General features: G+C 46.5%; 1 protein-coding gene across 2 annotated transcripts in view; it reads right to left on the bottom strand.

Annotated features, from left to right (window-relative positions):
* The window catches only part of DNAH10 (dynein axonemal heavy chain 10), a 166,133-nt gene that overhangs the window by 14,189 nt on the left and 137,051 nt on the right, over positions 1-14,893 (bottom strand). For both annotated transcript variants that reach the window (XM_043442362.1, XM_043442368.1), the window contains 7 exons: positions 14,525-14,661; positions 12,685-12,902; positions 9,896-10,117; positions 9,554-9,701; positions 5,361-5,640; positions 3,952-4,181; positions 2,960-3,233 (listed from right to left, as the gene is read on the bottom strand). In XM_043442362.1, the coding sequence (XP_043298297.1) occupies positions 2,960-3,233; positions 3,952-4,181; positions 5,361-5,640; positions 9,554-9,701; positions 9,896-10,117; positions 12,685-12,902; positions 14,525-14,661 (1,509 nt within the window). The remainder of the gene's footprint in view (positions 1-2,959; positions 3,234-3,951; positions 4,182-5,360; positions 5,641-9,553; positions 9,702-9,895; positions 10,118-12,684; positions 12,903-14,524; positions 14,662-14,893) is intronic.

Below are 14,893 nucleotides of genomic sequence, written 5' to 3'. Positions count from 1 at the left end.
AACACCTCAACTGCACAGTTAGGTGCATTTAGCCATCTTTGCGTTTGGTGTCCGTGAATATCTGAGTGCAAAAACTGACCTTGGGGACTTCCCTGGTAGTCCAGGGATTGGGAGTCTGCCTTCCAATGCTGGGGATACAGGTCTAATCCTTGGTCAGGAAACCAGGGTCCCACATGCCATGGGGCAACCTAGCCCACCCATCACAACTAGAGAGAAGTCCATGCACTGCAACTGGAGAAGAGCCCTGGCATCGCATTTAAGACCCAGCACAGTAAAAAAACAAAAACAAAAAACACATGAACTCAACTGACAGTCATGCTCAAAAGTGCAGTGGGCAGTGACCCTCACTTGTATGTATCAGAAATGGTCATGTCTCTGGGTAGCACTTACCACACCCTCCTGGGAAGAGGAGGGGGGTCCCCAAGCTGATGAAGGGTAGTATGATGGAGGTTCAGAGCCGCCTTCTGAATGAAGTGCTAGTCAATTACCCAAAACTCAAAGCAAGAGTTCTTACAGTAGAAAAGAAGCGATTAGCAAACTTTCTATAAAAGGTCAGAGAGTGACTTATCTTGGCTCTGCAGACTAGACAGTCTCTGTCATAACTACTCAACTCTGCCACTGTACTGTGAAAGCCACCAGGGACGCATATCTATAGAAATGGGCATGGCTGTGTGCCAATAAAACTTTATTTACCAAAGCATACAGTGGGCCAGATTTGGCCAGTCTCTATTACAGAGTAGGCTCATTCCATCAGCAGACTCTTTTTTTTTTTTTCATTTATTTTTATTAGTTGGAGGCTAATTAGTTTACAATATTGTAGTGGTTTTTACCATACATTGACATGAATCAGCCATGGATTTACATGTGTTCCCCATCCCGATCCCCCCTCCCACCTCTCTCTCCATCCCATCCCTCTGGGTCTTCCCAGTGCACCAGCCCTGAGCACTTGTCTCATGCATCCAACCTGGGCTGGTGGTCTGTTTCACCCTTGATAGTATACTTGTTTCAATGCTATTCTCTCAGAACATCCCACCCTCACCTTCTCCCACAGAGTCTAAAAGTCTGTTCTGTACATCTGTGTCTCTTTTTCTGTTTTGCATATAGGATTATCATTACCATCTTTTTAAATTCCATATATATGTGTTAGTATACTGTATTGGTCTTTATCTTTCTGGCTTACTTAACTCTGTATAATGGGCTCCAGTTTCATCCATCTCATTAGAACTGAGTCAAATGAATTCTTTTTAATGGCTGAGTAATATTCCATGGTGTATTTGTACCACAGCTTCCTTATCCATTCGTCTGCTGATGGGCATCTAGGTTGCTTCCATGTCCTGGCTATTATAAACAGTGCTGCGATGAACATTGGGGTGCACGTGTCTCTTTCAGATCTGGTTTCCTCAGTGTGTATGCCCAGAAGTGGGATTGCTGGGTCATATGGCAGTTCTATTTCCAGTTTTTTAAGGAATCTCCACACTGTTCTCCATAGTGGCTGTACTAGTTTGCATTCCCACCAGCAGTGTAAGAGGGTTCCCTTTTCTCCACACCCTCTCCAGCATTTATTGCTTGTAGACTTTTGGATAGCAGCCATCCTGACTGGCGTGTAATGGTACCTCGTTGTGGTTTTGATTTGCATTTCTCTGATACTGAGTGATGTTGAGCATCTTTTCATGTGTTTGTTAGCCATCTGTATGTCTTCCTTGGAGAAATGTCTGTTTAGTTCTTTGGCCCATTTTTTGATTGGGTCATTTATTTTTCTGGAATTGAGCTGCAGGAGTTGCTTGTATATTTTTGAGATTAATCCTTTGTCCATCAACAGACTCTTTATGAATAGGAAGATGCAAAACAAATAGAGTTCTTTTTTTTTTAAACCAGAAAAAATATGTCCCGGAAAAAAAAAGTGTAAATCAAAATCTGAGATTTGAATTCTACTTTATATGTGTTAGAAGGGATGGTTACTTAAGTGTGACCTATAGGGACAATAGTCCTCAACATTTCTCCTGCTTAACTGGTATGAGCTGAATTGTGTCTCCTGAAAATCTATAAGTTGAAGCCCTAATCCCCCAAACCTCAGAATTGGAGACAGGACTTCTAAGAGGTGATTAGGTTACTCAGCCATTAAAAAAAAAGAACAAGATAACACTATTTGCAGTGACATGGATGGACCTAGGGATTGTCACACTGAATGAAGTAAGTTAAACAGAGAAAGACAAATATCATGATAGCACTTCTATGTGGAATCTAAAAAATGGTACCAATGAACCTATTTACCAATCAGGACGAGCGCCACAGATATAGAAAACAAACTTATGGTTACCGAGGGGGAAAGGAGGTGGGGAGGGATAAATTGGGAGATTGGGGTTAACATACACATACATTTATAAAACAGGGCTTCTCAGGTGGCGCTAATGGCAAAGAACCCACCTGCTGATGCAGGAGACATAAGAGACATGGGTTCACTCCCAGGGTCAGGAAGATCCCCTGGAAGGGGGAATGGCAACCAATTCCAGTATTCTTGCCTGGAGAATCCCCATGGACAGAGGAGCCTGGAGAATCCCCATGGACAGAGGAGCCTGGAGGGCTACAGTCAATATGATCGTAAAGAGTTGGACACGACTGACGAAACTTAACATGCACACAGGTATGTATAAAATAGATAACTAATAAGGACCTCCTGTCTAGCATGGGGAACTCTACTCAATACTCTGCAATGACCTATGTGCAAATAGAACCATAAAAAGTGGATATATGCAACTGATTCACTTGGCCATACACCTGAAACTAACACAGCATTGTATAGCAACTGTAAACCAATAAACATGAATTTAAAAAATAAAATGAGGCATTTAGGGTGGATCCTCACCCAATCTGACTGGTGTTCTTATAAGAAAAAAACATTTGGACACACAGACAGATACACAGGGCACATTGGTCCTAATCATTGCAAAGAGGTACTTACCGGTACAGCCATAGTTATAGATGTTGAAGGTCAACGTGTCCATAATGTTCTTCAATCGCTTCATAAGAATGGAGTCAGGCAGCGACTTCTTAAGCGACAAGCCGAAGACCTCCAGGAAGGCGATCAAGGAGTACTGGTACATGGAGTTGACCAGCGCCATCTCCGACAGCACGAAGAACAGGATGGCCCCCCTCCGGGCAGCCGGCCGGTAGCCGTCCCGCAGTCGGTCGATGTCCAGGGCTGTCTTCTCTGCCAGCTTGAGCTTTTCTGATACCTAAAGAAGAGGTGCACGTTGCCACTTATGGCCAAAACCAGGAAGACTTACGAACTAGGGGCAAAAAGTAAGAAGTCAGAAGTGAGGGAGAGGGTGGCAGCAAAGAAACCCAGGAGGTGCTCATAGGAAGGGCTCCCACCCTCTTTCGAGGTGTAGGTAGGTATTTGTGGCTTGACTACCATGGCCTTGTGCCCCCTTCTTCTAATAACCATCCCTGGGTTTGATTTCGAGACACGAGTTCCTCCTTTCATTCATATGTGGGGCTCACCCCCATCTCTAGGAAAGCAGCGTGTGACTCAGGTCCCACTAATCCACATGTGGCATCCCAAGGCCATGGGAGTGATTCGGGATGAGCATGTGACATAGAAGATTCTCACTCTTCTCTTCGGGGAAAGTAAAGGGACCCAGCCTGTGACCATGAGGGAAGCTCAGCTCCACAGGGAGGCAGAGAAGGAAGCCAACACAGCAAAGTCCAGCCCAGAAATGGAGAAACACTGTGTCTTGATGTTTGGAGTCCTGGATCCAGCCCTGCCTGAAGCCATTCTGGACTTTCCTGTTTTCTAAGAGGATAAATTCTCTTTGGACTTAAGACAAGTGGGGCTGGGTTTTCTATCACTCTTGATTAAAAGAGGTTGACGTGAGGCACAGGGGTCCCTGGGAACACCTCTGAGACTCCAGGGCCAGGATGGAAGTATTTTCCATCCATTGCAGTTCATACCTCTGTAGCTTTGGATTTGGTCTCCTCTAGGGTCTGCACCAACTCCACATTGTCCAGCATGTTCCCTGTGGAGGTGGCCAGTTCCCGGAGGAGGGAGTCCTCCAAGTCCTTCAGCAGGTTCTTGTTCTCACTTGTCTCCTGGATAAGATGCTCCCTCTGTTCCTCCAGCTCTCGCCTCTCGTAGGCCACCAGCACGCTCAGCAGCTGGTCCTCCAGGCCTTTCAGTGTGACTGTGGGGGGACAGTGGGAGGCCCTTTATTGCCGTCCCCCCAACAAGCTGGTCCCTGTGTGTTCTCCCCTACACAGTGGTGCCTGGGATGACAGGAGGGTGGGTCCAGCATCTCAGGAACATGAGGACTCACTCTTCTATCAAAACCATTTTTAAGGGAGGTTCAAAAGGGGAGGACATATGTACACCTATAGCTGATTCATGTTGATGTTTGATAGAAACCAATGCAATTATCCTTCAATTAAAAAATAAATTCATTAAGAAACATTATAAAGCCCCAGGTGAAAAATATTGGACAGAATAAAACAGAGATGCTGTTACATGGAGAGGTGAACAGCAAGAGAGATGATGCATTAAGATCAAATTCGGGGCTCCTACACTTGGGGGGACTCCTTGCTGAAAGCATAACCCAATTTTTTTGGCCATACCTCACTGCTTGTGGGCACTCAGTTCCCCAATCAGGGATCAAACCCAAGCCCTTGGCAGTCAAAGTGCCCAGTCCTAACCACTGGGCTGCCAGGGAATCCCCTAAAGCCTACGTACTTGATTAACCCATCTAGGAACCTGTGTGACCATCTAGAAAATGTGGAAGATGACATCTGATTCCTAACAGAATTCAACTGAGAGGAAGAAGGAAACCTAAAACCGAGCCATATATTTAAACACACAAACAGAGAGTAGCTTTCTGCCCACCGCAGAGAGGGGTCTCACCTGGCTCCGAGTGTGAATGTCTGAGTCCTGCGGTCCAGACTTATCACATCTCAAGACACATAACTCATTGCCTTCTACGGGGCCCCAGAACTTTCTAGATGTTCCTTCTTCATTAAGAACTTCTAGGCATGTGTGCTCAGTTGCTCAGTCATGTCCAGCTCTTTGCAACTCCATGGACTATAGCCCACTAGGCTCCTCTGTCCATGGGATTTCCCAGGCAAGAATACTGCAGTGGGTTGCCATTTCCTTCTCCAAGGGATCTTCCCAACCCAGGAATCTAACCTGGGTCTCCTGCATTGCAGACGGGTTCTTTACCTGCTGAGCCACTAGGGAAGCCCAAGAACTGATGGACTGACTATGAAAGATGTGACTCGGAGAATGATTCACAATGAAATGAAGTCCCATGAGAACCTCCAGCTCCGATTGTGTCTCCACCTAAATTTGACACTGACCTTCTGTACATCCTTACCAGTATAATTGATCACCATGGCTTTCCCAAACACGGAAGGGCTGTATCTGGGGTTGGCCAGCTTGGTATTCAGATACAGTCTGAAATTCGAATCATAGTCCACTTCCTTGTCTCCCAGAATGATAAACTGCCGTCCTTGGGAGACCTTGATGTTTTTTTCTAAGACGTTGTCAATCACCGGATCGATGTACTCATCGACATCGTGGAACAGGAAGGGGGTCCCATACTTTATGGACATTTCCAGCTGCTTGAGGAAGTCAGGGTCATTAAAGGATGCCACCTGCAAGGAAGGGGAGGCAATGGCTAAGAATCAGCTGACTTGCCAAATTCAAGGGGAAAAAAAATCCTTTGAGGTGGCAGTGGATGTGTGAGCACCTTGAAGGGAGGCAGAGGGGAAAACAGAACAGGGACAGAAGCAGGGTGTGCAACCGTATAAATGCAAAAATCCATGAGGTTCAGGCTCCGAGCAGCCTTATTGGAAAGCACAGTTCAGCAGCCAAAGGCGATCAGGAGAGGACCTCCCCAGTGGTCCAGTGACTAAGAATCCACCTTCTGGGCTTCCCCAGTGGCTCAGTAGTAAAGAATCCACTTGCCAAGGCAGGAGACACGGGTTCAATCCCTGATTCAGGAACAACCCACATGTCATGGAGCAACTGAGCCCTTGCTCCACAGCTACTGAGCCTGCAGTCTAGATCCCGGGAGCCACAGCTACTGAGGCCACGTGCTACAGCTACTGAAGCCCCCACACCCTAGAGCTTGTGCAGTGCAGTAAGAGAAGCCATCGCGATGAGAAGCCCCTGTACCACAGCTAGAGAGTAGCCCCCACTTGCCGCAACTAGAGAAAAGCCCACGCGGCAGTGAAGACCCAGCACAGTCAAAAACAATAAATAATTATATATATATATATTTCTCCACCTTCCAATGCAGGGGACGCAAGTTCGATCCCCAGTCAGGGAACAAAGACCCCACATGCCCTGGGGTAACAAAGCCCATGAGCTGCGACTAGAGAAAAGTCTGAATGCTGCAATGCAGACTCAGCACAGCCAAAATTTAGGGAAAAACGTGATCAGGAGAGAATCTCACCACACCTCTCAGAAAACCTCGAAAAGAGTCCAAACTGAGCCCACAAAAAATGTTTGCATTAATCTTCTCTCTTTCATTCACTTCCCTCCAAACCTTGCAACTGCTTCCTGATCTCTTTCCTCAAAACATCTATAAAAACTCTTCCTCTATTCCAGCCCCTGGGGCTTCCTCTTCCCTTCCTCTCTACCCTATTTTATTACATTGGTGTACTTAGCCTCTCACCCCATAAGTTGAACCCTCCTCTTTAAGACACAGGATGGGAGATGTCCCTGGTAATCCAGTGCATAAGCATCCACCTGCCATTGTAGGGGACATGGGTTTAATCCCTGGCCTGGAAAGATGCCCCATGATGCAGGGCAACTAAGTCCATGTGCCACAACTACTAAGCCCTTGCCCTAGAGCCTGCAAGTGGCAACAACTGAAGCCCACAAACCCTAGAGCCCGTGCTCCACAACAAGAGAAGCCACTGCAATGAGAAGCCTACTTACTGCAACTAGAGAGTAGCCCCTGCTCACCGCATCTAGAGAAAGCCCTCAAGCAGCAATAAAGACTCAGTGCAGCCAAAAATAAGTAAATAAAATAAGAGTTATAATATCTATTTTTTAAAAAAGAGATAGGATGGGAATAGGAGTAGGATTGGGGGCTAGGGGTGGGCTGGCAATTGCGAAAACTCTCTGGCAGACTCAGGGAAGAGGGATGTCAAGAAATATTCCTGCATTAATGATACTTATCCCACAACAGCTATATGTGAAGTTTAGGGACAGATGTTCCCCTGACCTTGGGAAGCTTCTTCTAAATGCATGTACATACCAGGAAGCAAGACCAAAAAAAATAAGGAAAAGATTTTTAAAAATCATGAATTTGTTAATTATTTCAGTAATTGAGCCCCAGTGATTTCACCCAAGAAAATTAAAAACACATGCCCACAAAAACTTGCACATGAATGTTCATAGCAGCACTATTAAGGACAGCCAAAGAGTAGAAAAAACACAAATGTCCATCAGCTGATATGTAGAGAAACAATCTGTGCTCCATCCATGCAATGGACTAATATTAAGCCCTGAGAAGGAGTGAATTACTGTTACACACTACAATATGTGTTGATTAAGTGTTTGGAAACACTGTAGTTACTGCTTAACACATATCTTGGAGACAAAATGTATCCCTCAAACATTTATCGAGTCCCCTCTTAGATTCTGGGTTCTGCTGAGCCCTGGACTTGAACAAAGCTTTTTTAAAATGTTGGATTTGCTAAGCAGGGAAAATGAACTTTGAAAAACATGCTGCTAAGTGAAAGAAGACAGTCACAAAAGGCCACAGGCTGTATGATCCCATTCACTGGAAATGTCCAGAATACACAAATCTGTAGAGATGCATAAAATATCAGTGGTTGTCAGGGGCTGGGGGTGGGTGAGTGGGCAGGAGGGGAAATGAAAGTTTGGGAGGTGGTGATAGCTAAAGGACACAGTATCTTTTGTGGCGGGGAGTGATAAAAACTGGTCCTGGTGATTGTTACACAGCTCCCTGTATAATATACTAAAACTCATGGAACTGTATGCTTCCAATGGGGGGATTGTATGGTAGGCAAATTTTATCTCAATCAAGCCTCTCCCCTGCCCTCCAAAAAGAAAGTGATCAAGCAGCTAAGGCCTCCCAGCCCTGCACTGGGTTGGCGGGATGCAAAGATGAATAAAGTACTGCTTTTGCCTGGACGTGGAACAACAGACTGGTTCCAAACCGGGAAAGGAGTACATGAAGGCTGTCACGCTACTTATTTAACTTATATGCAGAATACATCATGTAAAATGCTGGGCTGGATGAAGCACAAGCTGGAATCAAGATTGCCAGGAGAAAATATCAGTAACCTCACATACTCAGATGACACCATCCTTATGGCAGAAAGAGAAGAAGAACTAAAGAGCCTCTTGAAGAAAGCAAAAGAGAATGAAAAAGTTGGCTTAAAACTCAACACTCAGAAAACTAAGACCATGGCATCTGGTCCCATCACTTCATGGCAAATAGATGGGGAAACAATAAAAACAGTGACAGACTTTATTTTCTTGGGCTCCAAAATCACTGCAGATGGTGACTGCAGCCATGAAATTAAAAGATGTTTGCTCCTTGGAAGAAAAGCTATAACCAACCTAGACAGCATATTAAAAAGCAGGGACATCACTTTGCCAACAAAGGTCTGTCTAGTCAGAGCTATGGTTTTTCCAGTAGTCATGTCTGGATGTGAGGGTTGGACTATAAAGGAAGCTGAGCACTGAAGAATTGATGCTTTTGAACCATGGAGTTGGAGAAGACTTCAGAGTCCCTTGGACTGCAAGGAGATCAAACCAGTCAATCCTAAAGAAAATCAGTCCTGAATATTCATCGGAAGGACTGATGCTGAAGCTGAAACTCCAATACTTGGGCCACCTGATATGAAGAACTGACTCACTGGAAAAGACCCTGATGCTGGGAAAGACTGAAGGTGGGAGGAGAAGGGGACAACAGAGGATGAGATGGTTGGATGGCATCACCGACTCAATGGACATGAGTTTGAGCAAGCTTCAGGAGCTGGTGATAGACAGGGAAGCCTGGCATGCTGCAGTCCATGGGCTGCGAAGAGTCAGATATGACTGAGTGATGGAACTGACTGAACTGACTTTGCCTTTAGGTTGCTCGCAGCCTGGGAGGCAACACACAGGGCAAAAAAAATGTTAGTCACTAAGTCGTGTCTGACTCTTTGTGACCCCAGGGACTGTAGCCCACCAGGCTCCTCTGTCCCTGGGATTTCCCAGGTAAGAATACTGGAGCGGGTTGCCATTCCCTCCTCCAGGGGATTTCCCGACCCAGGGATTGAACCTGGGTCTCCTGTATTGCAGGCAGATTCTTTACTGTCTGAGCCACCAGGGCAAAGGGCAGGGTCAGATTCAAGGTGGTTCACAAGCCACCCTCCAAGGCTCAATGGGGTGGAGGGCCCAGGAGGGGGACAATGTGCTTGGGGCCTCGGGATGGTGGCATTTCAGCTTGGCCTTGCTGGAGGCTCGGGAATACTGGGGAGAACAGAGCTGGGCCCCAGGGCAGCAGGTGGGCGAGGACATGGAGGGACAGGGCGGCCTTACCCGCAGGTTGTTCTTCTCCTCTTTTCTCTTTATCCAGTTGAGGGCCTGCTGCTGGGGGTCGATGCAGAGGGGGAAGCGGCTGGCCCGGGTGGTGAGGATGCCGTTCTGAACCGAGAGCTCATCGGGGGGCAGCCCCTGGGAGCCCCACCTGGAAGGGACAGCAACAGGGGAAATGGGGACTTTTCTGGTCAAGTTTGAACTGACCGGGAGCATCCAAATCGGGGGAGCTGGGCGGTCAGCGCTCCCTGCAGTGTCTGTGAAGGTGGGTCAGGCAGGCACACCGCCAGCTCTGCACGCTGCCCCGAGGCTCCCCTGGTCCTCCCAGCTCAGGGTCGCCCTCACCTGCTGATCTCCACGTCGTCCGTGAGCAGGTTCTCCAGTCGGAAGGGCTGGCTCAGGGGTATCCCCCGCTCCAGGATGTCGTTCTGCCACACCTGGTTGACCATCTCATCCCGGAATTCCCACGTGAAGGCGCCCTCGTAGCTCAGGAAGGCTGCGCACAGGAGGCAGTCGCCCAGCAACTTCACCCGCCGGTGCATCAGCTCGTCCAAATCATTCAGCCACCTGGCAGAGGAGACCAGAGGAGGGGCTGCCCTGAGTCATCACCTCCCAGCACAACCCGAAGGAACCTTCTAGAAGAACTAGCCTGACATACGGCCGGGAGGGGGCTCACCAGAAGGAAACATTTCCTGACATACTCTTTTCTTGTTGAGAACAGAGATCACTGGCTCACTTTGCCCGTTCCCCGCCTAACGAACCCAGTGTTTTCAAAGGCTTTGTTCAATCCCAGGTGCCCAGCAGAACCCAGCATCTAACAGGGGCCTCGATAAATGTCTGGGGAATACATTTGGTCTCAAAGATATGCATTAAGTTGTAATTGAATTGTTTCCAAACACCTAAGCAATAACTTATAAACATGCCCAGCAGAGCATGAGCCCCTATCCTACTGGGTGACAAAACTCTGACCAAGAAAAAAGAAAGCAGGTGTTTCATTTGGCCTCCTCTGGTAAGCAGCCAAAGTCTTCTAGATTTTATTTGTTAGTGTTTATTTGGCTATGCCGGGTCTTCATTGCAGCACGTGGGGTCTTCTCGATCTTCATCAGGCCATGGGATTTTTGGGGGCATGGGAACTCTTCAGTTCATGGCATGTGGGATCTAGTTCCCTGACCAGGGCTGGAACCCAAAAGAAAGAAAGCTCTAAGTCATGTCCGACTCTTTGAGACCCCGTGAACTGTAGCCCACAAGGCTCCTCTCTCCATGGGATTCTCCAGGCAAGAATACTGAAGTGGGTTGTCATTTCCTTCTCTAGAGGAACTTCCAGGCCCAGGAATTGAACCCAGGTCTCCCACACTGCCAGCAGATGCTTTACCAACTGAGCTACACGGGAAGCTATGTGGGGTGGAACCTGGGCCCCCTACACGGGGAGCATGGAGCCTTAGCCACTGGACCACCAGGGAAGCCCTTCTAGATTTTAGACATATTGAAAATGGTTTGTTTCCCACAAGCAAACAATATTTTCCAGCGTTTTCCATACATTTTTAATAGGTTTCAGGTTAGAAACTGCATCACATCCAGCAGACCATCTATGGCCCAGTGATCCTCTTGCCCATAAGCATCAAACCTGCTTAAAAGTGAAGGTCAGGAGTGAACCAGCCACAAGGAGCGCCAGCAACAGAGAAGGTCCTCCTCCAGACGGGTCCAGAAGGGACTTGGGGTTAAAGGTCATCAAGAAACAAACATTCTGTTCAGTGTGGAGATTCCTTTAAAAACTGGAAATAGAACTGCCATATAACCCAGCAATCCCACTACTGGGCATACACACCAAGGAAATCAGAATTGAAAGAGACACGTGTACCCCAATGTTCATCGCAGCACTGTTTAAAATAGCCAGGACATGGAAGCAACCTGGATGTCCATCAGCAGATGAATGGATAAGAAAGCTGTGGTACATATACACAGTGGAATATTACTCAGCCATTAAAAAGAATAAATTTGAATCAGTTCTAATGAGGTGGATGAAACTGGAGCCTATTATACAGAGTGAAGTAAGTCAGAAAGAAAAACACCAATACAGTATACTAATGCATATATATGGAATTTAGAAAGATGGTAACGATGTCCCTATACGTGAGACAGCAAAAGAGACACAGATGTATAGAACGGTCTTTTCGACTCTGTGGGAGAAGGCAAGGGTGGGATGATCCGAGAGAATAGCATTGAAACATGTATATTATCATATGTGAAACAGATCGCCCAGTCCAGGTTCGATGCATGAGACAGGGTGCTCAGGGCTGGTGCACTGGGATGACCCTGAGGGATGGGATGGGGAGGGAGGTGGGAGGGGAGATCGGGATGGGGGACACATGTACACCCATGGCTAATTCATGTCAATGTATGGCAAAAACCACCACAATATTGTGAAGTAATTAGCCTCCAATTAAAATTTTAAAAAAGAACAAACATTCCCAGGCTCCAGGGCACTAGTTTCTCCCAGTCTCCACTGCTGCACTGCCTCTCCTTAATAGTCATTCAGTAAATAACACTAGAGACCTAATTTTAAAAGAAGATATATATATATATATATATATAGGAGACTTCCCTGGTGGTGCAGTGGTTAAAACTTTTCCTTTCAAGGGGGTTCGATCCCTGGTCAGGGAACAAGGATCCCACATGCCTCATGGCCAAAATACCAAAACATAAAATAGAGGCAACATTGTAACAAATTCAATCAAGACTTAAACATCAAAAAATCTTAATTAAAAAAAAAGAATCTATAAAACAGGCATTATCCACCTTAGACATGATAATAGTAAAATCAGAACTTTGTCACATGGTTTTCAGCTCAAAATGCAGTGTGGAATAAAGATTCCATATGGCGAGAAATTCTGTTGCTGAGGTTCACTCACAAACCACAAAGTCTTCAGACTTCCTCTGGTGGTCCAGTGGCTAAGACTTTGTGCTCACAATGCAGGGGGCCTTGGGTCGATCCCCAGTCAGGGAATTAGATCCCACATACCACAACTAAGACCCAGTGCAACCAAGAAACAAACAAACAAATACTAATTTTTTAAAAATCCCCTCAAAATGTGGCTTAGAGCCACTTAGCAGGAGGGCCCATTACTCAGGCTGACCTGACATTCTCCGACCCCAACCCCGAGATGAGCTTGTCGGCCGCGATCAGCCGTCTCTCCATGATCTCAGCTTCCTCTTGCAGCTTCTGCTTCTCCAGGATGGCCGCCTCATATTTGGCCCCCAGAGCTTCCAGTTCCCTCTGGATCGCTGCCAGCTCATTCTGGATCTTCTCCAGCTCACGTTTGGTAAGGTAAAAATTCCGCTCCAGCCTGGCCACCTAAGTGAAGACAATTTCCAAAACAGTGGGCTAAAAGACAGTCGTGAGGTGGGAATTAGACAGTCTCACACCTGGCTTATGTCCACCTGCATTTTTTTTGGCCATGCCATGCAGCTTGTGGGTTCTTAGTTCCCTGACCAGGAATTGAACCCAGGCCCATGGCAGTGAAAGCACTGAGTCTTAACCACTGAATTGCCAGGGAATTCCTCCACCTGCATTTCTATCATCGTCCCTCTCCTCTGGGGCCACCCATAGCAAGGCACATGGCTTCTCCTCTTAGGAACTTTTTCAATGGTTTAATGCAAAATCCCACATCCCATTTGAAAAAAGATGTCCTGTACTGAGTTAGCAGACAACTTAATTTTCATGTGAATTAAGGTCCCAGTAAGAGGACCCTGTGAGTCTAAGTCCAAAACTCAAAAAATGCACTGAAGATTGTGTGTGTGTCTGTGTGTGTGTGTTCAGTAACATCAATCATATCCAACTCTTTTGTGACCCTAGTGGACTGTAGCCCACCAGGCTCCTCTGTCTGTGGGATTTTCCCGTCAAGAATACTGGAGTGGGTTGCCATTTCCTCCTCCAGGGGATCTTCCTGACTCAGGATCGAAGCTTCATCTCCAGCGTCTCCTGCATTGCAGGCGAATTCTTTACCACTGAGCCACCAGTGAAGCCCTGCATTGAAGATACTACCAGCCCTATTACAGGTTCTAAGTTTTCTGAGTGACAAAATCCTGAGTTAAAAAGCAATGTCAAAATATGTCTCGGGCATTCCCTGGTGGTTCAGTGGTTAAGAATCCACCTTTCAATGCAGGGGACATAGGTTCGATCCCTCGTAGGGTAACTAAGACCCCACATGCCTTGGGGGCAACTAAGCTGGAGTGCTGCCATTACTGAGCCACATTCAGAGAAAAGCCTGCATGCCACGACTAAGATCGTACACAGCCAAAAATAAATAAATAAAAACACGTCTCAAAATGATGGAATCAACCTTATACAATTCTCTTTGTGTTGTGTCTTCTGTATGTTACTTTGACCCAGTGGTTCTCAACAGGGACTTATTTTGCCTCCCCCAAGGGACGCATGGCAATGTCTGGAGACATTTCTGGTTGTTGAAATTGGGGGCATCTAGTGGGTAGAGGCCAGGGATGCTATTCAACATCCTACAATGCCCAGGACAGCTCCACAAAACCAAAAAAGATCCAATCCAAAATGGCAATAGTGCCAAGGATGAGAAACCCTGCATTAGCCCTCCTTCGAGAACGATTTTTACCCTCTTTTATTCAAAAATCTTTCACAATGTTATATGGGAGAGGAGTCTGGGGGAGAATGGATACATGTGCATGTATGGCTGAACCCCTTTGCTGTCCGCCTGAAACTATCACAACACTGTTAATCAGCTACACTCCAATATAAAATTAAAAGTTAAAAAAAACCTTTCAGCCTTTGGCTCTGTCAGTTCACATTACATCTAAATGAGAGCTGTATGTACTTGGGGGAAAATGTTTATGTGGTTTGAAATCAGAACCTTGCCAGAATTTTTCCAGTAAAGCTGTGGACACATTCATTCTGACTCCAAAATGATCTCTTGGCAGAAGTGAGCAGGGCTTACAGATGGGCAGTACCTTGTCTCTTTTGGGCTTGATTTCTTTAAAAACATCACAGTAGCCCATCACAGCTTCAACAAACTTCAGCATCCCCAAGCCTGCCTTGCTCACGGCTTCCATTTCCTCGGTCGTGGTATTGAGGGTCTTCAAGAGGCCTAGAGGTCAAAGACGCAATGATCTCAATGAGCAGTGAGCTTTGTCTCGGGAGAATAAAATGAGAAAGAAGCTAACTATGAACAAAGCAAGTGTAACTAGTTCCTTACTCCCTGGTAATCCTGTGAGAGGGATTGGACAGCTCTCCCCCAGATAATACGTGGATCCAACCTTAAATGAGTTCTTTGTGAGTGGCTGTTTAAGATGTGAGTAAGGGGCCCAGGTTACTGCCCT

Source organism: Cervus canadensis, chromosome 1, assembly GCF_019320065.1.
Source record: "Cervus canadensis isolate Bull #8, Minnesota chromosome 1, ASM1932006v1, whole genome shotgun sequence".
Classification (NCBI taxonomy): Eukaryota; Metazoa; Chordata; class Mammalia; order Artiodactyla; family Cervidae; genus Cervus; species Cervus canadensis.
Note: the sequence above shows the minus strand (reverse complement) of the source record. Positions and strands in the feature narration are given on the sequence as shown.